The sequence below is a fragment of the Cydia splendana genome, chromosome 25 (genome assembly GCF_910591565.1).
Source record: "Cydia splendana chromosome 25, ilCydSple1.2, whole genome shotgun sequence".
Lineage (NCBI taxonomy): Eukaryota > Metazoa > Arthropoda > Insecta > Lepidoptera > Tortricidae > Cydia > Cydia splendana.
The window spans coordinates 2,910,211-2,931,742 of record NC_085984.1 but is presented as its reverse complement, the minus strand read 5'-3'; the positions used below and the strand labels follow the sequence as shown (position 1 = coordinate 2,931,742).

The following is a 21,532-nucleotide window of genomic DNA, read 5'->3' as shown; positions in this document are numbered from 1 at the left end:
TAAGATGTCATTTTAACTCATAACCATTATCCAAACGTTCATATAGTTCCTGTCTATGCTATCAAAAGCTTTAGACTAAATTTTTTGGGGGTATTAAGCACAGTCGGCAATGATTGTGTTATTTTGTAGTATAAACTTATTTCAATATCTTTTTCAGGGGATATACGAGATATATCAGCTGGCATTGGTCACGTGGCGCGACAACTTGTTCAAATGTTTGAACAAGCAGGTCACCAACGCTGTGCTGAAGCTGATCGAGCGGGAACGCAACGGGGAGACTATTAACACGAGACTCGTTTCTGGGGTGAGTGGAACTATTAACCCTTTTCCTGGCTTGCCTTAATAGAGCAGATTACCTAGGTAAACGCACTAATGCTCGACATGCTAATGCCCAATAGATGACACCTTGCTGTCACCTCTATTGACAATGACTTAAGTTTCAAGATGACATGTACTGGGGCCGCGTCGAGCACCGCGTACGTTTTACGACAAAAATACAAATTTTGAATAAAAGATTATGTAATTTGTGAGATACTTTGCCAAAAAAAGGGTACAACTAAGCTGTAATTTACTTCTTATATACCAGAAATTGTATATTTACTACCAAATCATCTTGGTTATGTACCAATTTTGTTCTAAAACGAGAGCAGTTGGGGAAAATTGGGATAATCAAACTGTTAGTATTTGGGATATGAAAGGCCACGTGCTTGTAATTGGAGTTACACGCGTCCATAGGCTGCGGTGGCTGCTTATCATTTGGGTCGCTAGTCTGCCAGTTAAGTTAGGCTTCCCAAAGCAAGACTCCCAAACCGGAGGCCTACTTTGGAACTATGTCGATCAGTATAGTCCGACAAGAAATTGTAGAAAATAAATGAGGGCGCCACTTCCTACGTAACTGTGACACTTTTGACGTAAAATTCTTAAACATGGCAACAATAGTATGGAATTTCTTTAGTACCATTTTATTTAATTTCTACTATTTTATGTCGCACTATAAGGTTGTACTGAAGTGGAAATGGGCAGGTCACTTAGGCCCACTTGCACCACCACCATTCCACTATCCCGGGGCAACCGGTTAAACCTAGAGTTGCCATGGTTACCAGTACAATTTGACACTAGGTTAACGGTTTACCCGCTTAACCCCGGGTTAGTGGGATGGTGCAAGTGGGCGTTAGCCAGATTAGAAGACCAAAGATGGACAAAGGCGGTCACAGAATGGCAAGGACCTCAAGGTACCAGACACTGGGAGACCACAGACGAGGTGGATAGACGATATTGTTTCAATATCTGGGCTTAATTGGACTCAAGATGCAAAAAATAGGATATACTGTAAAGGATTGGAGGAGGCCTATACCCAAATTTAATTGGAAATAAAATAAAAATTAAATGTAGCATTATATATTTAAAAAAAGGTACGTTATTTATTTATTTTACTTTGTTACAATTCCAGGTGATCAACTGCTACGTGGCCCTGGGGCTGAACGAGGAGGACCCCAGCGCCCGCGGCCAGAACCTGGCCATCTACAAGGACACCTTCGAGGCAGTGTTCCTCGAGGACACGGAGAGGTTCTACACCCGGGAGAGCACCGAGTTCCTGAGGAATAACCCGGTCACTGAGTACATGATCAAGGTGAGGCATAACAGTAAATACCCTAGCTACACTCTAGATTCTTTCTGAAAATTTTGGCTACCCTCGAGATTCCTTCTCTAAATCCCTCGCTATGCTCAAGATTCTTCTCAAAAAATCCTGGCTACGCTCAAGATTCTTCTAGAAAAACCCTTGCCATGCTCAATATTCTTCTCAAGAAACTCGCTACGCTCGAGATTCTTTCTGAAAAGTTTCGCTACGCTCGAGATTCTTCTCAATAAACCCTCGCTATGCTCGAGATTCTTTGTGACAAGTTTCGCTACGTTCGAAATTCTTCCTCAAATTTCCTATGTTCAAGATTTAAAAAAAAATCTCACTACGCTCGAGATTCTTCCTATAAACCCTCACTACGCTCAAGATTCTACTTTAAAAACTCTTACAATCCTTGATATCGCGTATATTATGGTCGGTCACCCTTAGAAACCTCTTTGCTCAGATTTTACTATAGAAAGACTTTTACGCTCTAGGGGTTTATAAATAAAGATTATTCTTTAAAAAGCCTCACGAAGCTCAAGATTCTATTTTAAAACCCTTTATTACGCTTAAAATTCTGCTTTAGACGCTCGAGATTCTATTTTGCCATACAACCATCGCTGCGTTCTAGATATTCTGAAAAGTTGCTCAATATCATAGTCTAATAAAACATGGTCTTCCATTCCCAGAGTGACACGGGCCTACGTCACAACAACATGGCCGCTATATATAGCGCTATCGCATATTATCATATAGCGCTGTCGCATGATGACGTAGGCCCGTGTCAGTTAGGTGACCTAGAAAAGACGGGAATGGAGTACCAGGCGGAGTATATTATTATACCATGCTCAATATGATCTTTATGTAATTATACATAATATGTAATATCTGTACAGATGTAGTGTATAATTATTTTCCATCGTATTTTCTCGGAAACGTTCGTATTGGTTATGGTGCAGTCAATGTGTCAATTATGCACTACATCTTTATAATGTATATACTAGTGATGCAACGGATAGCGGATACCGGATACCGGATATTCGGACTGACCATCGGCCGAATATTCGGTATCCGGCCGCAGAATATTCGGCTAGTGGAACTATACCTACATTTCGGTTTTTTAGATGCGCATTGTGCAGGTTTGACCTGTTTCCTAGTGAACGTTCGCGCAGACACATTTCTAGGTTCGAAATGAGTGTGCGTGCAAGTCAGTGGAATGTTTAAATTGTTTTCAAATAATAAACAAGTACGATTATGCACGATCATGAACTGTTTCTTAAATCCAATTTGTATACTCCAAAATCAAGCAATGTTACTATCCGGTATCCGGCCGGATAGTAAGTCACTATCCGGTATCCAGCCGGATATTAAAATAATGGCCGGATAGGCCCCATACCGGATAGTAACCGAATATCCGGTGCATCTCTAGTATATACCGGCGCACCTGCGATCCCGCATCCAATGTGACGTCCGCCTAACCCGTCCATATATTTGTTCCCAGGCCGAGCAGCGTTTGCAAGAGGAGCAGCGACGTGTGCAAGTATATTTGCACGAGACGACCATGGAGCGGCTCGCCAAGACCTGCGACCGAGTGCTCATCGAGAAACATCTCGAGATATTCCACGCTGAGTTCCAGGTAAAACACTAGCCATGATCTAGATTCCACTTTAGAAACCCTCGCTACGCTCAAAATTCATCTTTAGAAACCTTCGGTACGCTCAAGATTCTTCTAGAGAAACCCTGGCTACGCTCATTCATCTGTAGAAACCTTCGTTACGCTCAAGATTCTTGTAGAGAAACCCTGGCTACGATCAAAATTCATCTTTTGAAACCTTCGTTACGCTCAAGATTCTTCTACAAAAATCCTTAGCTACACTCGGGTTTATATCTTAGAAACACGCGCTACGCTCAAGATTCTCGTTTGGAAGTCGTCCCTGCTCTCAAAAGCCCTCGCTATGCTGAAAGTCATTTTTCGTAAATCGTCTTTACGCTCTTACTACACTCCTATTCTACTTTAGAAATCTCAACTACGCTCGAGATTGTAATTTAAAAGTGTACCACGGCCGCCATCATGAGATATTAAAGGTTGGTGACAATCAAGTCACCTGGCTCTAAATTGGACTGTAACGCCATAGCAATAAGGGCTAGTGTCGAGTAGCAGCGACGTGTGCAAGTATATTTGTGCCGAGTGCTTATCGAGAAACATCTCGAGATATTCCACGCTGAGTTCCAGGCACAGAACACCGCCTCTAGAAACCTAATATTGGCCATTTTGTTCCCGACGCAAATCACCAAACTGTGAGGTGCGGGAGGGGTGCTCACGGCGTTGCGATTGGTCGTTTCAAACATGGCGCGCTGACACGTGTAAGTGTAGGGATGGGACATATTCATTACCAGTTCTGCTACCAGTGATATCGAAATTTATTGTGGTAAAATTGTTACCAATTTAGTATACTTAGAGTAAACTTACTTAATAAATATATCGATTAATTTAATATTTCATTAAGTAATTTAACAATGTACCTGAAATTTTTACTTAACATATTAGGTCATTTCTGTTTAAAGTACTCAGAACTTGAATTTTAAAATTTAGAATTTTTATATTATTTCCACTCAGAATCGCAATCTCTTTCGATACGAGAAAAAAGTGTCGCCAAAATCTCATACAATTATTTTCTTTTGTCCGTTTTATTAAGGTCATAGAAGGTTGTATTGAAAACATATTCAAATGGACCAATAACATATGCCTATTACAAATCAACTCCGAGTTCTCTCGCACTTCTTTGAGGTCCATCTCGTGACATGAGACCTAACTGCTCACCTAGAGGATTCTAAAAAACCCATACAACATATGTCTATCACAAACCAACACCGAGTTCCCTGGAACTTCTTTGAAGTTCATCATCAGGTCCATCTCGTGACATGAGACCTAACTGCTAACCCAGAGGATTCTAAAAAACCCATACAACAAATGTCTATCACAAGCCAACACCGAGTTCCCTCGCACTTCTTTGAAGTTCATCATCAGGTCCATCTCGTGACATGAGACCTAACTGCTAACCCAGAGGATTCTAAAAAACCCATACAACATATGTCTATCACAAACCAACACAGAGTTCCCTCGCACTTCTTTGGAGTTCATCATCAGGTCCATCTCGTGACATGCGGCCTAACTGCTCCGCTGGCCTAGAGGATTCTAAAAAAACTTACACAACATGTTACCTATATAATATCATGTCTAAAATGGTACAATACGGTATGACGAAGCACGAAGTTTTCGCAACTGAAAAACCATCATCGTCTCATCACTAGTCGAAAGGGAAAGGGATAGCGCATTGCATTTTCAAGTTGACGAAAAGGGACGAACATACTTCGCCTCTGCTTACCGACCAGTATAAAATGAACCCCGCGGACAAGAAACATTATTCAATGAAATAATGAATTTCGCTTTCCTGTGGGATGTTATTCCATCTGTTTTGTAAGTAGAAGTCTTAGATGACTTGCCACACCATTTTACGCTGCAATATCCCATGATTTCCCAATGAATTCAATAGTTTACGATTTATTTTCTTAGACTCGTGCTAACAGGTCGTAACCTTGGGCGCAACTGATCGGAGCGGCGCGCGAACAATCTTATATTTGACCTATACACCATACGGGCGGTGACCGCGAGTCGTCCTATAAGCTCGGTCTATAGGGGTTGGTCTGTGGTTCCAGGTATACTACAGTTGCCTCCAGAATCTCGCGAACTAAATTGACAGGTCAATGTGCACAAATGATACCACAGTTTGGCCAGTGCTGTTCATATCGATATTTTCAAAAAAGTTTGAATTAGAGAATAGCGCGAGAATTCACCGCTAGGGGCGCTACTGTTGCGCGGTCAGTTAAAATGTATCTTTAAGTTATTTTACTAATTTTACTTGGTATTTCGAAAATTGTGCAATTTTATAGTAATGGAGACAAGGATATTTGATATACATTATAATTAAATAAATATTTTATTTAATTATAATGTATATCAAATATATTAATTGTTAGGAAATCTTACAGCTAGAGTAACAAGTTAGGTGATAGCATAGAAACAGTAATTCTGGCTCAAAATACAAATAAGGTCAGCCCAGACGGGGAAATATTTCGTACAATGTGATTAAATTCTCATTTAATTTGTGCACGGTGATCCCTATTGCTTCGATTGTAAAGACCAGTCCCTAAACTGGACATTCAAGTTGACAGTTAGGTCAGAATTTAAATAATTATGGATCAAACTCATCTACCGGCCGCATGTACAAAATTAAGAGGCCGGTATCGATTTTAGTCGCAAAAATGTAAAATTGATAGATTTAGTCAATGAAATTGTACACCTTTTGTTATGTAATAGAAATAACAAGTACTGGTTTCTATTAGCACGTCTTCTTATTTTGCACTTATACAGATCATTTTTTTTGAAAACAGACTCACTAAATAAGTAATGATTTTTTTTTCTGATGGATGTTTAGGTAAACGCTGCACGCTCGCGACCTCATTATTATCGATGGTCAAGCAAATCTTGTCAGTAGAAAAAGGCGCGAAATTCAAATTTTCTATGGGACGATATCCTTTCGCGCCTACATTTTTCAAATTTGCCGCCTTTTTCTACTGACAAGATCTGCTTGACCCAGTATAAAAGCCAAAATGAGAAGACGTGCTAATAGAAACCAATACTTGTTATTTAGATATTACGTAACCAAAGGTGTACAATTTCAACGACTAAATCTATCAATTTCACATTTCTGCTCTAAAATCGTTACCGGCCTCTTAAATCACCAATTTTAGATTTATGTCGACAACCGAGCTCTTGAAATAAACAACTTGCCTCCAAACCTGCATACTAACATTGAAATTTGTCAATTTCGCATCCGCACCTCCTGATTTGATCGGTAACGTCACATTCTTACAATGGATCAACCACTTTTCTCGTCACATTCATATAAATCGAAATCGTTTGTGACCCCATTATAATTATGACATGAGTAGTAAGTGCAATATCTTACTTATATCACAGGGTAGTGCAATCTTATATTTTACTTATCGATATTATTTTATCGACATATACCCGTGACTATTTTTTCTTTGCTATTCCTGGTATCATTTTATTTGTCAAACTCATGTCAATTTAGTTCGCGAGATTCTGCAGGCGGCCTTAGCAATGATCTAGATTCTAGAAACCTTTACAATTAAAATTCTTTGGAACCCCTAACTACGCTCATGATTCTTTAGAGGCACGCGCTACGCTCAAGATTCTTGTTAGGAAGTCGCACAAAATTCAATTTTAGGAGCCGTCGATTCGCTCAAAATTCTATTTTAGAAGCTCGTACTACGCTCAATATTCTTTAGAAAAACTTGCTACGCTTAACAAATTCAGTGCCGAAAACCCGACTATCGGGTATTTTCGCCATTGTTAGTAGCTCGGTACTAATTACAGGGTTAGCGTGTCTTATTTGAAATGTGCAGTTATTTGGGCAGTTGTGTAAAAGTCTGTGACAACCCTACTGTGTTCTTGTGCGGTGTCGGCATTTACGCAAACATCAAAGGCGTCGGTCCACTGTTACTTTTTACACTGTGACACAGACATCGACATATGCAATCTGTCCACTGAAGTTTTGTCTTTATTTTCAGAAACTCCTTGACGGCGATAAGAACACCGACTTGGGACGGATGTACAGCCTTCTCGCTCGCATCCCGGACGGGCTCACCGAGCTACGTCGCCTGCTCGAGCAACACATCCACGCGCAAGGGCTACACGCCATCGACAAGTGCGGGGAACCCGCGCATACGGTTAGTGCAAGTCAGCTGCCGCTCCGTTGGCTGATGAGAAATATGACTATTAGCCACTCAAACACGCAGAAAACAGTTGAATTTCTTCCCGACTGAGTTAACATACCAAAGGTATAGCCTTCTCGCTCTGACGGGCTCACCGAGCTACGTGCTTGAGCAACACATCGACGCGTAAGGTCTTCACGCCATCGACAAGTGCGGGGAACCGGCGCATACGGTTAGTGCAAGTCAGCTGCCGCTCCGTTGGCTGATAAGAAATACGACTAATAGCCGCTCAAACATGTAGAAAACAGTTTAATTTCCCCATTGAGTTACACAGCAAGATTGACATACCAAAGGTATAGCTTTCTCGCTCTGACGGGCTCACCTAGCTGTGTCGTCTGCTTGAACAACAGATTTATGACCCGCGAATAAGGTTAGTCACCGCTAAAATGTAGTATAGGTCAGCTGCTACTCCGTCGGCGGATTAAAAAGCTGTAGCTACCCAAGAAAACGAGATATGTTGGAACTCGTTTAATACCATTTCCCACGAAATATACCATTTTACAATTGTATGAAATATATGAAACTATATCCCGGTTAATACGCTGTTTCCCCGCAGAATCTTCTTAAGCGGGTTTCAGTGTACTTCCATTTCTTCCCACGTAATTTAAAGTAAAAAAAAAAAAATAACACTAAATCTCGTTATCTTGAAATAAAATTCGTATTCTAAATTGCACCTTATTTCCAGGACCCTAAGGTGTACGTTTCAACGATACTCGAAGTGCACAAGAAATACAACGCGCTCGTGTTGGTGGCATTCAACAACGATTCCGGCTTCGTGGCCGCCCTGGACAAGGCTTGCGGACGATTCATTAACAGTAAGTGCTATTTTGAACCCTATATACAGTATTTATAGCTCAATTTTAAGTGGCAGCACCCTACCCCGTCGGGCTACATTAATAGAATAAGCTGAACATTGAAATGTGGACCGTAATCCCTGCTCATCAGGTTCAAATTGGTTGGTCACATTCAAAAACGATTCCGGTGTCGTAGCAGACTTCATTAACAGTAAGTGCTAATTTGAACCTTGTATACAGTATTTATAGCTCATTTTTAAGTGGCAGCACCCTACCCCGTCGGGCTACATTAATAGAATAATCAGAACATTGAAATATGGACCGTAACCCCTGCACAGAAGGTTCAAATTTGTTGGTTGCACTCAACATCGATTCCGGTTTCGTAGCAGACTTCATTGACAGTAAGTGCTATTTTGAACCCTGTATACAGTATTTACAGCTCATTTTTAAGTGGCAGCGCCTTACCCCGTCGGGCTACATTGATAGAAAAGCTGAACATTGAAATATGGACCGTAACCCGTGCACAGAAGGTTCAAATTTGTTGGTTGCATTGGACAACGATTCCGGCTCCGTGGCCGCCTTGGACAAGGCTTGAGGAACAGTAAGTGCTAATCTGAACCTTACATTTGATAGTTAGAGTCTATATTTAAATGGCAAGGCATTAGCTCCTCTAGGCGAGTCTTATTAGAGTCGAAGGAGTTTGAACCTTCTGTAGAATAGTTACAGTCCATATTTAAATGTCGGCGTCTTATCGCGCCGTGCTTTCCCAGCCGCTCGCCCCATCTAAAGTCAAAGTAATTTTGAATCTTCTGTAAAGCAGTTACGTTCTATATTTCAATGGCAGCGCTTTTAGTTGCTATCAGATGCCGGGTGCGTGGTTAGGATGTTGCATTGAAATTTGGAACGTATATATAGTACAGAAGGTTCAAATTTATTTAATTGGTAAAATGGAACAATTAGTATTTGTAGAGTCAGAGCATTATGAACTTTATGTATATTAGTTACAGTCTATATTTAAATAGCAGTGCTATACAATAATATCGCCTGCAGACAACAAAGTATAAAATTAATAACAACATATGTTTTCATCAGGCAACGCAGTCACTCGCGCCGCAAACTCCTCGTCCAAGAGTCCAGAGTTGCTGGCCAAGTACTGCGACCTGCTGCTGAAGAAATCCAGCAAAAACCCAGAGGAGGCAGAGCTGGAAGACACGCTCAACCAAGTGGTGAGTATTAAAAAAATGCCAAAAAAAGTCCGGTTTCCCCGACGAATAAAGGGGCCCACTGATTAACAGTCCGCCGGACGGTCTCGGCCTGTCAGTTGTTCGGAACTGTCAAAATTTTGTTCTAACTGACAGGCCGATACCGTCCGGCGGACTATTAATCAGTGGGCCCCTTTACTTTGCCACCCCAAACCTGATGGGCTGACTTAACTACCAGACAGCCCCAGGCGAGTTCCTCGTTCTTTCTTTCCCATATCCACCTACGGAGTGGCAGCTGATGTTCACCATGTTGCATGATACCCTCATTACCGGTTCGTGGTCTAACAATGACCAAATTAGTGGTAAGTCATATAGAAATGTTAGGCCGGTTAACTGCGGCTTGCCCAACAGATAAATTTGACCCCACTGTTCCTCAATTAACCAACGGAGCGGCAGCTGACCTTCACGAAGCTTCTACACACATTACTGGTTTGTGGTCCAGACACGCTCAACCAAGTGGTAAGTATTACTGGATACATAAGTAACACCTCCGCTAGCTAGAATCCTAAGCTGCACCGACTTTGCATAGACAAAGTGAAATTCCTTTATAGTGAAGTGACAAACGTTATATTATATGTGACGTTCTCAATAAATAGGTACCACTGTCGCTTACCATAAAGACGAAATTTGCATAGTATCTTTATACGAATAACCTGCCACAGCGTCCTTACGGCAAGCGACAATGTGGTACCGTTTGATTGAGAACGTCACATATTGGCACAACAATTTAGCGATAATCGTGATGGATCCATTTGGTAACATTGCCAAGTCGATGTAGCTTTAGCTTAGACTGACTACTGTTCTACAATCAACCAACGGAGCGGCAGCTGACGTTCACAAAAATATTCATAGCTTTTTCCGAGTTGACAAAACAGTGTGGCTACCACTAGTTTGGCACTGACATAAACACTACCGAGTGCGTAACTTACTTTCTATGCATCTCGCTCGTACTTGCATATTAGTGCGAGTGAGATATATAGAAAGTAAATTACGTAGACGTTTGCGTGTATGTCAGTTTGACACTGTCAGTGACTCATGGTACAGTCAACTGTAAAAATATGGTTGCACAAATCATCTCAAAAAGATGTCCCATAGGTCTTATGTCAGCGAATTAAGAACTATGGGACATATTTTTGAATAAGTCATACTCAGAACTTTTTAATACATTTTATCCTATTTGTTCACAGATGGTTGTGTTTAAATACATAGAAGACAAGGACGTTTTCCAAAAGTTCTACAGTAAGATGCTCGCCAAACGGCTCGTGCAACACATGTCGGCGAGCGATGACGCTGAAGTAAGTGCTCCTTACTAGAGTCAGAGGAACTTGATCCATAGAGTTGTGTATAAGAATACAAGGAAGAAGACATACAAACATACAAGTACAACAATAATTACAATTCGGTACTTGACACATTTTGAATATTATAACAATATAGATACATAGATAGCTGTTGGATCTCCAAAATATAAATATAAAAAAAATGAGCTATGTAAATGGATAGAAAATGAGCCACCATAATAAAAAAAGTGTAATAAAAAAAGATATATTGAGATTATAAAAAAATACAAGGTTCCAAAGTCTCTAAAACTTTTTTTTAACTTTCGAAAAGAAAAAAGAAAATGGTACCATTCGATTCTTTACATTTTATTGAAAAATAAATCGTGTAACTACTATGAATATTAGAAATGCACCGGATATTCGGTTACTATCCGGTATCCGGCCTGACCGGCCGTTATTTTAATAACCGGCCGGATACCGGATAGTGACTTACTATTCAGCCGGATACCGGATAGTAACTTTGCTTGTTTTCGGAGTAAACAAATTGCATTAAGAAACAGTCACAGTCATAATCGTACTCGTTTATTAAATTTTGAAACAATTTAAATATTCCACTCACTTGCACGCGCACTCATTTCGAACCTAGAACTCAAAACAACAGATCAAACCCTGCACAATACGCACCTGAAAAACCGAAATGTAGGTATAGTTCCACCGGCCGAATATTCGGCGGCCAGATACCGAATATTCGGCCGATGGTCAGGCCGAACGTCCGGTATCCGGTTTCCAGCTAAACAACTATCCTTTGCATCTGTATGTATATGTTACATAAACGCAATATTTCAGGTTCAAAATAGCAATTTTCTTGATCTTCTATACATTTACGAGTTGGACAGACTGTAGTACAGGGACGTCACATTACAACATAATTTAGAGGCGTTTCAATGGTCGAGGGCGAGCGTCAGATTTTAACTCTTATTTTCTGACCTTTGTGTTGGTTGAATGCCATGAATCCTCTTTCTGTAGACATTTGATCCTCAGGAAAATCAAGACCGATTGACATTATTTACAAAAAAACTGTCAAGTAGCCAATAGGGAGTATTACTGCAATGTTCTGCCGCCAGAGTGCAGCACTAATTTGTTTAGTAAACCATAGAGTAACTTATACATACTAGGCCTTAAACAGTTTTTTGACAAGTTTTCACTATGACACCAATGCGGTTTGTTTACAGGTGGCCTACCGCGAAACGCGAAAATCGAAATTTCTTTATGTGCCTCTCTATAGATTAATAAGCAAGAGAGGCAGAAACCGAACTTTCGATTGTCGTGTTTCACGGTAGTCCATGTGATTGATCTTGTGACGCATGATGTGTCATTGATGATGTCTGTTTGAATGAGGTTTGTTTACTGTATGTGCTAATCGTGCCACCTACGCAGAGCTTTGCCTAATATTCCCTATTGGCATAATTTCGTAAGCTACGAAAAACGATCTATAGTTTACAAAAACTAATAGCTTGTTTACGTCAAGTCAGACAACACTTCAATGTATAAGTTTACATGTCGGAGATTTAATTAATATGTTTATTTTCAGGCATCAATGATCTCAAAACTGAAGCAGGCTTGCGGTTTCGAATACACGAGTAAGCTGCAGAGGATGTTCCAGGTGTGTAGACATTTATGATAAATTAAACAAAGGCTTTAAGACGCCAAGAGTAGCGCAAAATTTGTATTGGTCTTCCGTTTAAGACTTTACTTTTCCTTTACTATATAAATCTATTTTTGTTTATAATATATGCTCTCTCTTTCTTTTATCAGGACATCGGCGTATCTAAAGACTTGAACGAGAACTTCCGAAAGCACATGTCGAACAGCTCCGAGCCGTCCCTGCACATCGACTTCAGCATCCAGGTGCTCTCGTCCGGCTCCTGGCCCTTCCAGCAATCATCTTCCTTCCAACTGCCCACAGAAGTAAGTGAAAATCGATAAAATCACTTATTTATAGGGGATTGCCTGCCTCGCGTTACTTAACGGCCTCGCGACCTCGTCCCTCAAGTCATACTCGGCCGACAAATTTCTATATGAGGGATGCGTTTAGGTAAAATACTTCATTGTATCGCTGTATGCTGTAGTTAGAAAGGGACAGATACATTTAGAGGCGTCCCTGCACATCGACTTCAGCATCCAGGTGCTCTCGTCCGGCTCCTGGCCTTTCCAGCAATCATCTTCCTTCCAACTGCCCACAGAAGTAAGTGGAAATCGTTAAAATCACTTATGTATAGGGGATTGCCTGCCTCGTGTTACTAAACGACCTTGCCTCCTCGTCCTTCAAGTCATACTCGGCCGATAAATTTCTATATGAGGGATGCGTTTAGATAAAATACTTCATTATATCGGTGTATACTGTAGTTAGAAAGGGATAGATACATTTAGAGGCGTCCCTGCACATCGACTTCAGCATCCAGGTGCTCTCGTCGGGCTCCTGGCCCTTCCAGTAATCATCTTCCTTAAAACTGCCCACAGAAGTAAGTGGAAATTCTTGTTTTTAAAGAAGAACACTTATTTATTAGGGGATTACCTGCCTCGTGTTACAAAACGGCCTCGCGACCTGGCCTCTTTATATCACAGTCGATTCTATAAATAGGCAAGGTGCACACGTAACATCTTCGTGAATGTTATTGCTTATAATTTTGAGTAATTCAATTTTTTTTATTGTTTTTCAGCTCGAGCGTTCCGTGAGCCGATTCACGACATTCTACTCGTCTCAACACTCGGGCCGCAAGCTCAACTGGCTGTACAACATGAGTAAGGGCGAGCTCGTCACCAACTGCTTCAAGAACAGGTCAGTCTCAACACGTCTCAACATGTCTCAACACGTCTCAACATGTCTCAACACTCGGGCCGCAAGCTCAACTGGCTGTACAACATGAGCAAGGGCGAGCTCGTCACCAACTGCTTCAAGAACAGGTCAGTCTCAACACGTCTCAACATGTCTCAACACTCGGGCCGCAAGCTCAACTGGCTGTACAACATGAGCAAGGGCGAGCTCGTCACCAACTGCTTCAAGAACAGGTCAGTCTCAACACGTCTCAACATGTCTCAACACGTCTCAACATGTCTCAACACGTCTCAACATGTCTCAACACTCGGGCCGCAAGCTCAACTGGCTGTACAACATGAGCAAGGGTGAGCTCGTCACCAACTGCTTCAAGAACAGGTCAGTCTCAACACGTCTTAACATGTCTCAACACCCGGGCCGCAAGCTCAACTGGCTGTACAACATGAGCAAGGGCGAGCTCGTCACCAACTGCTTCAAGAACAGGTCAGTCTCAACACGTCTCAACATGTCTCAACACTCGGGCCGCAAGCTCAACTGGCTGTACAACATGAGCAAGGGCGAGCTCGTCACCAACTGCTTCAAGAACAGGTCAGTCTCAACACGTCTCAACATGTCTCAACACTCGGGCCGCAAGCTCAACTGGCTGTACAACATGAGTAAGGGCGAGCTCGTCACCAACTGCTTCAAGAACAGGTCAGTCTCAACACGTCTCAACATGTCTCAACACTCGGGCCGCAAGCTCAACTGGCTGTACAACATGAGCAAGGGCGAGCTCGTCACCAACTGCTTCAAAAACAGTCTCAACGAGCATTGTTTAAAAAAGAACATTTATCTCTACCAGAATTGGGATTGCCAGCCTGGTGTTACAAAACGGCCTGGCTTCCTCGCCCTTTAAGCTAGACTCGACGGTCAAAATTCTTTATTTTATTAAGGATTCAAATAAATATTTCCATCTTTTTCAGATACACGCTTCAAGCCAGCACGTTCCAAATGGCGGTATTGTTACAATACAACGAGAACACAGCGTGGAGCGTGCGCCAGCTAGAGCAACATACAGGGATTAAGGGAGATTTTCTAGTTCAGGTAACATTCTAGCAAGCTAAATTTCTTAATATATACATAAAACAATACTAAATAAATTTCATATACCTACAAAAGTTACCAAGGTCTTTAACAATTAATGCCTAAAATATGGATTGCCGGCCTCGTGTTATTGTACGGCCTCGCATCCTCGTCCTTCAAGTCATACTCAACTGAGATTTTCTAATTTATTCCGTGCTCTGTTCAGGTGCTGCAAATCCTGCTGAAGGCCAAGCTGCTGGTGTGTCAAGAAGACGAGAGTGAGCTGACCGAGTCATCCATAGTGGAACTCTACGTAGGATATAAGAAGTAAGTGATAGCAGACGTGGCTCACTCCGCGATTTCGCCATTTTGCAACAGGTAGCTACAAGTACATCCGTTCCACACCAATTTTGGTGGCTAGCCATAAGCCGACATGATTTACCGCGCTCGCCCGGCGGTGGACTCTATTGCCTAGGTAATAAGGGTGACGACATTTAGACTAATATACCAAATTCTCAGTTCTGCAATGGAATTCCGCCTAGTGCCCATAGAACGAAATGAAGTGCAGAAAAATACCTATCTAATGACCTAACTCTCAACTCTGTTGGTTTTGGGGCCATTTTGACGAAGAGTCCTTTGACCCACTGCCCGGTTTCCGATGAAGCTGAAATTGTATATCACCATCATCTTCCTCGCGTTGTCCCGGCATTTAGCCACGGCTCATGGGAGCCTGGGGTCCGCTTGGCAACTAATCCCGAGAATTGACGTAGGCACTAGTTTTCACGAAAGCGACTGCCATCTGACCTTCCAACCCAGAGGGGAAACTAGGCCTTATTGGGATAAGTCCGGTTTCCTCACGATGTTTTCCTTCACCGAAAAACGACTGGTAAATATCAAATGATATTTCGTACATAAGTTCCGAAAAACGCATTGGTACGAGCCGGGGTTTGAACCCGCGACCTCCGGATTGAAAGTTGCACGCTCTTACCGCTAGGCCACCAGCGCTCCCTTTTCATAGATAACGTCACAATTTACATGGTATTATATGAATTGCAGCAAGAAATTAAGGGTGAACATCAACATACCGCTGAAGACCGAGCTGAAGGTGGAACAGGAGGCCACACACAAGCACATCGAGGAGGACCGGAAGATGCTTATACAGGTACGCCACTAGAGCATCTAGGTCAGCGGTCTTCAAACTAAGGGTGAACACCAACATACCGCTGAAGACCGAGCTGAAGGTGGAACAGGAGGCCACACACAAGCACATCGAGGAGGACCGGAAGATGCTTATACAGGTACGCCACTAGAGCATCTAGGTCAGCGGTCTTCAAACTAAGGGTGAACACCAACATACCGCTGAAGACCGAGCTGAAGGTGGAACAGGAGGCCACACACAAGCACATCGAGGAGGACCGGAAGATGCTTATACAGGTACGCCACCAGAGCAGCTAGGTCAGCGGTCTTCAAACTAAGGGTGAACACCAACATACCGCTGAAGACCGAGCTGAAGGTGGAACAGGAGGCCACACACAAGCACATCGAGGAGGACCGGAAGATGCTTATACAGGTACGCCACTAGAGCATCTAGGTCAGCGGTCTTCAAACTAAGGGTGAACACCAACATACCGCTGAAGACCGAGCTGAAGGTGGAACAGGAGGCCACACACAAGCACATCGAGGAGGACCGGAAGATGCTTATACAGGTACGCCACCAGAGCAGCTAGGTCAGCGGTCTTCAAACTAAGGGTGAACACCAACATACCGCTGAAGACCGAGCTGAAGGTGGAACAGGAGGCCACACACAAGCACATCGAGGAGGACCGGAAGATGCTTATACAGGTACGCCACTAGAGCATCTAGGTCAGCGGTCTTCAAACTAAGGGTGAACACCAACATACCGCTGAAGACCGAGCTGAAGGTGGAACAGGAGGCCACACACAAGCACATCGAGGAGGACCGGAAGATGCTTATACAGGTACGCCACCAGAGCAGCTAGGTCAGCGGTCTTCAAACTAAGGGTGAACACCAACATACCGCTGAAGACCGAGCTGAAGGTGGAACAGGAGGCCACACACAAGCACATCGAGGAGGACTGGAAGATGCTTATACAGGTACGCCACCAGAGCAGCTAGGTCAGCGGTCTTCAAACTAAGGGTGAACACCAACATACCGCTGAAGACCGAGCTGAAGGTGGAACAGGAGGCCACACACAAGCACATCGAGGAGGACCGGAAGATGCTTATACAGGTACGCCACTAGAGCATCTAGGTCAGCGGTCTTCAAACTAAGGGTGAACACCAACATACCGCTGAAGACCGAGCTGAAGGTGGAACAGGAGGCCACACACAAGCACATCGAGGAGGACCGGAAGATGCTTATACAGGTACGTCACCAGAGTCCCTGCCGCCTTAGAGCATTTAATAACTGGAGTCGCCTTTAAGAGCTTACCCTTCTGCCGAAAAACTTGCACAATTGTGCAAACTTTTGTATGGACTGACATGGCTTTTTGTACGTTACGTACAAATCATGTAGAAATAGAAATACATTTGACGTCCCCTCCCCCGCAAAAATTGGCAGACTGTCTCGTAAAGAAAATGACAGTGATGACATCTCCAGTTACTAAATGCTCTAAGCCTACCGCGAACCACCTTCGATGTGTTGCCTCCCTGTCGCACTTACGTACGAATTTAAAAGTGCGACAGTGATGCAACACGTCGAACGCGGTTCTCGGTAGGCCCTCTGGCTTATTTCAGATCAGCGTTCAAACTACTATTGAAGTGACATATCCTTCGAGCAAGACCGGCTTCCGACACGTCGGAAGGGAGGAGCCCAAGCGACATCTTACCCACAGAATAAATAATAGTACTACCGTACAGAAAGGAAACTTCCTACAAAACCGAAGTTTGACAACGATTCAGGGTCGAATCATGATATCCCTTTCTATATGGCACTATCCCTTTCGGCTATTTAGGGTTGTCAAAATTCAAGCCATTATCTTATCTGTGGTCGTGCACGCAAAGGGACGTCGAGTTGTGTAAACCCTAATAAGTTGCTTAGCATAATGCCAAAACCTCCCTGGCAACGGGAATGCACTTATTTTTTGGCCACCCTGTATATTATGAATTTTGTTCTCAGGCGGCGATCGTACGGATAATGAAGACCAGAAAGACGCTTAAGCACCAACATCTCGTGGTGGAGGTGCTGAACCAGCTCTCGTCGCGGTTCAAGCCGCGCGTTCCCGTCATTAAGGTAATATATATGTCATAATACGGTTCCTATGCAACATGTATACACACACCATCCTGTATACACACACCATCCTGTATACATACACCATCCTGTATACACACACCATCCTGTATACACACACCACCTGTATACACACACTATCCTGCATACACACAACACTCTGTATAAACACCAGCCTGTATACAGGGTAGAATAAAAATCAGAAAGACGCTGAAACACCAACATCTGGTGGTGGAGGTGCTCAACCAGCTCTCGTCACGGTTCAAGCCGCGCGTTCCCGTCATTAAGGTAATATATATGTCATATTACGGTTCCTATGCAACATGTATACACACACCATCCTGTATACACACACCATCCTGTATACATACACCATCCTGTATACACACACCATCCTGTATACACACACCACCCTGTATACACACATCGCCCTGTATAAACACCAGCCGGTATTTATATACAGGGTGGTGTTGTGTATAAGCCACCCTGTATATACAGGTTAGAATAAAAATCAGAAATACGTCGAAACACCAACATCTGGTAGTGGAGGTGCTGAACCAGCTCTCGTCGCGGTTCAAGCCGCGCGTTCCCGTCATCAAGGTAATATATCGTCATATTACGGTACCTATCCACCCTGTATACACACACCATCCTGTATACACACACCACCTGTATACACACACTATCCTGTATACACACAGCAGCCTGTATACACACAGCAGCCTGTATACACACAGCAGCCTGTATACACACAGCAGCCTGTATACACACAACACCCTGTATACACACAACATCCTGTATATACATCTTACAAAGTCGCATAAGGTCAATGTGGCTAATTCCGTCATAGGGGGCTGTCCATAAATTACGTCATCGATTTTTGACGATTTTGGACCCCCCCCCCCCCTATAATCATCCAAAAATCATGCTTCAAATGACCCCATTTCCTCCTACTTCATGCTACCGTCATCCGATGTCCAGACCCCCCCCCCCCCCCCTAATTTGAAATGACGTAATTTATGAATAGCCCCTAGGGACTATTCCGTCCACTAACGTTTTTCTTGAACAACGAACAACATTGATTATTTCATCGACAAAGCAACGATGGCTTTTAGTTTCAGCAATCAAAACCAAATGTTTTTTTTTCCTACCATTGATAATCAAAGAAATATACGCTCGTGGACGAAATAGTCCCTATGATGGAATTAGCCACATTGTCCTTAAGGTAAAATTAACTGAATATTTCATTGAATTAACGGAATATTTTATCCTTTTTTTTTCAGAAATGCATCGACATCCTGATAGAGAAGGAATATCTGGAGCGCACCGAGGGGGAGAAGGACACATATAGCTACCTGGCGTGATTGCACCAGACAATGTATATGAATTAATGAATATAACAATATTAATGTACGCTGTTATTTATTTCATATACCCTTTCATCACTATCACAGAATAAATAATAGTACTACCGTAAAGAAAGGAAACTTCCTACAAAACCGAAGTTTGACAGCGGTTCAGGGTCGAATCATGCTGTCCCTTTCTAATGTATGGCTCTATCCCTTTCGGCTATTTAGGATTGTCAATCTTAACTGTGGTCGTGCACGCAAAAGGACGTCAAGTGGTGCCAACCCTAATAATGGCTCGGAACAATGCTGATCCGAACGGAGCCGAGTCTGCCCGAAGTCAGGAGTGTCTCCCCACTGTCACTAGCCTATTTACGGCCTATCCAATATCTTGGTCCAATGTCCATTGCGTCTCTCTCTCTCTCACTAAGCAAAATGTGAGATGCAAATACACATTGGACAGGTAGGTGACGGATGAAAATAGATTGCATGTAGCGGAAATGAGAATGTTGACACATTCATTGCCACTAAGTTAGTGATCCAAAAGACTCGAGCCTTTGGAGCTCTTTTTTAGGGCTCGCCTCATCTCTTGAAGCCTAAAAGGCTAAAAGCCTATTTAGCTCTTTAGCCCCCGAGCCTAGTTGTATTTATGAGCCTAGACTCTTGGGGCTAATAACCTTATTAAGCCCCTAAAAAAAGCCTATTTAGCTCTTTAGCCCCCGAGCCTAGTTCTATTTAAGATCCTAAACTCTTGGGGCTAATATAACCTTATTAAGCCCCAAGAGTCAAGGCTCTTAAATAGAATTAGGCTCGGGGGCTAAAGAGCTAAATAGCCTTTTAGGCGTCAAGAGATGAGGCGAGCCCTAAAAAAAGAGCTATAAGGCTCGAGTCCTTTGGATCACTAATCTAAGTGCTACGGGTTACGCTCGTAGCGCGTAGCCACGTCTTTGCCGTATGGAGCGCGTAGTCACTACGAACAGTGTACCCGACAGTCGGGATTTTGGCCCTGAATGTGTTAAGAATGGATGTGTGGCGTGACGAGAATGGATAGGATAAGGAATGAGTATATAAGAGGAAGCCTGAAAGTTGCACCCATAGTAGAAAAAGTAGTAGTAGTAACACAATAAATAAGAGTACACATTAGACATATTTTTTTTATTAGCCTATAGGAGTGTCCCACTGCTGGGCAAAGGCCTCCCCTCTTTCCCGCCATTTATTGGACATATAATAGTAATAATAAATAATAGTACTAGGTACAAAAGATTCACACTCTAACAAAACGCGTTACGATTAGGACAGATATGACCGCTAGGTGGCGCAAGCGCCACGCGCGGCCTATGGCTAGCCACCAAAATTGGTGTGGAACGGATGTAGGTACTTGTTGCGACGCGACGAAATCGCGGAGTGAGCCACGCCTGGTAGTAATCACTTTATTGTACACAACACAGGTTTACAAAAATAAATTACAGTAATGGAAGTACAAAGGCGAACTTATCCCTATAAGGGATTTCTTCCAGCTAAAAGTATATGAGCAAATCGCCTAGCGTGGTACGGGCATGTGATGCGGAGGGATGCTTTCATTTGACGAAAAAGGTATTAAAGTTACTTAGACCAAGAAAAGTCTGCAGCGATTTTGATAGCCCACGCAGTGCAAGTGTCATTTTAAACGTCAAACGTCTATGAAATTATGACGTATAAATAACACTTGCACTGCGCGCTGCGTGGGCTATCAAAATCGCTGCAGACGTTTCTTGGTATAACTATACGAATGAATGTGGATATACTCATACATCCCATGAGGAAAGGAAAACCGAGGAAAAGGTGGATGGACTGCGTGAGAGATGATATGAAACGAACGCAAGTGAATGATGAGATGACGGGTGAGAGAGGGTATGGAAGAGAAAGACATGCTGCGCCGACCCCAAGTGAATGGGACAAGGGAATGATGGTGTTTCATTGACATAGATATCTAGGAACTGGCTTTACGGGCAATAATAATGAGGCATGACAGGGGCCAGTAATAGAGTTGTGTGAAATTGTTACAACGCGATTGGTTGATGAGTTCGCATCACGCGCGCGATTGGTTGATAAGTTCGCATTACGCGCGCTATTGGTCGCAACTAGTTGCGTTAGACTGTACGATTGGCTGGAATTCGTGAGTAACACCGCTGAACTAGTACCATTTTTAGTGCCCGTAAGGTCCGTCCTTAGATATTATAC

At 42.8% G+C, this 21,532-nt stretch overlaps 1 protein-coding gene and 2 long non-coding RNA genes across 5 annotated transcripts in view; 2 read left to right on the top strand and 1 right to left on the bottom strand.

The window, feature by feature from the left end:
* LOC134802725 (cullin-1) overlaps positions 1–19,379 on the top strand; it is a 37,537-nt gene extending 18,158 nt beyond the window's left edge. For both annotated transcript variants that reach the window (XM_063775376.1, XM_063775375.1), the window contains exons 7-21: positions 158–304; positions 1,451–1,630; positions 3,123–3,257; positions 7,277–7,435; positions 8,166–8,295; positions 9,367–9,500; positions 10,724–10,831; positions 12,408–12,479; positions 12,632–12,784; positions 13,537–13,655; positions 14,615–14,735; positions 14,941–15,041; positions 15,771–15,876; positions 17,853–17,966; positions 19,250–19,379. In XM_063775376.1, the coding sequence (XP_063631446.1) occupies positions 158–304; positions 1,451–1,630; positions 3,123–3,257; positions 7,277–7,435; positions 8,166–8,295; positions 9,367–9,500; positions 10,724–10,831; positions 12,408–12,479; positions 12,632–12,784; positions 13,537–13,655; positions 14,615–14,735; positions 14,941–15,041; positions 15,771–15,876; positions 17,853–17,966; positions 19,250–19,330 (1,860 nt within the window). In that variant the 3' untranslated portion in view covers positions 19,331–19,379. The remainder of the gene's footprint in view (positions 1–157; positions 305–1,450; positions 1,631–3,122; positions 3,258–7,276; positions 7,436–8,165; positions 8,296–9,366; positions 9,501–10,723; positions 10,832–12,407; positions 12,480–12,631; positions 12,785–13,536; positions 13,656–14,614; positions 14,736–14,940; positions 15,042–15,770; positions 15,877–17,852; positions 17,967–19,249) is intronic.
* Positions 1–21,532, top strand: part of LOC134802884 (uncharacterized) — a 128,895-nt gene that overhangs the window by 73,659 nt on the left and 33,704 nt on the right. The window lies entirely within an intron of this gene.
* The window catches only part of LOC134802881 (uncharacterized), a 77,907-nt gene that overhangs the window by 30,750 nt on the left and 25,625 nt on the right, over positions 1–21,532 (bottom strand). The window lies entirely within an intron of this gene.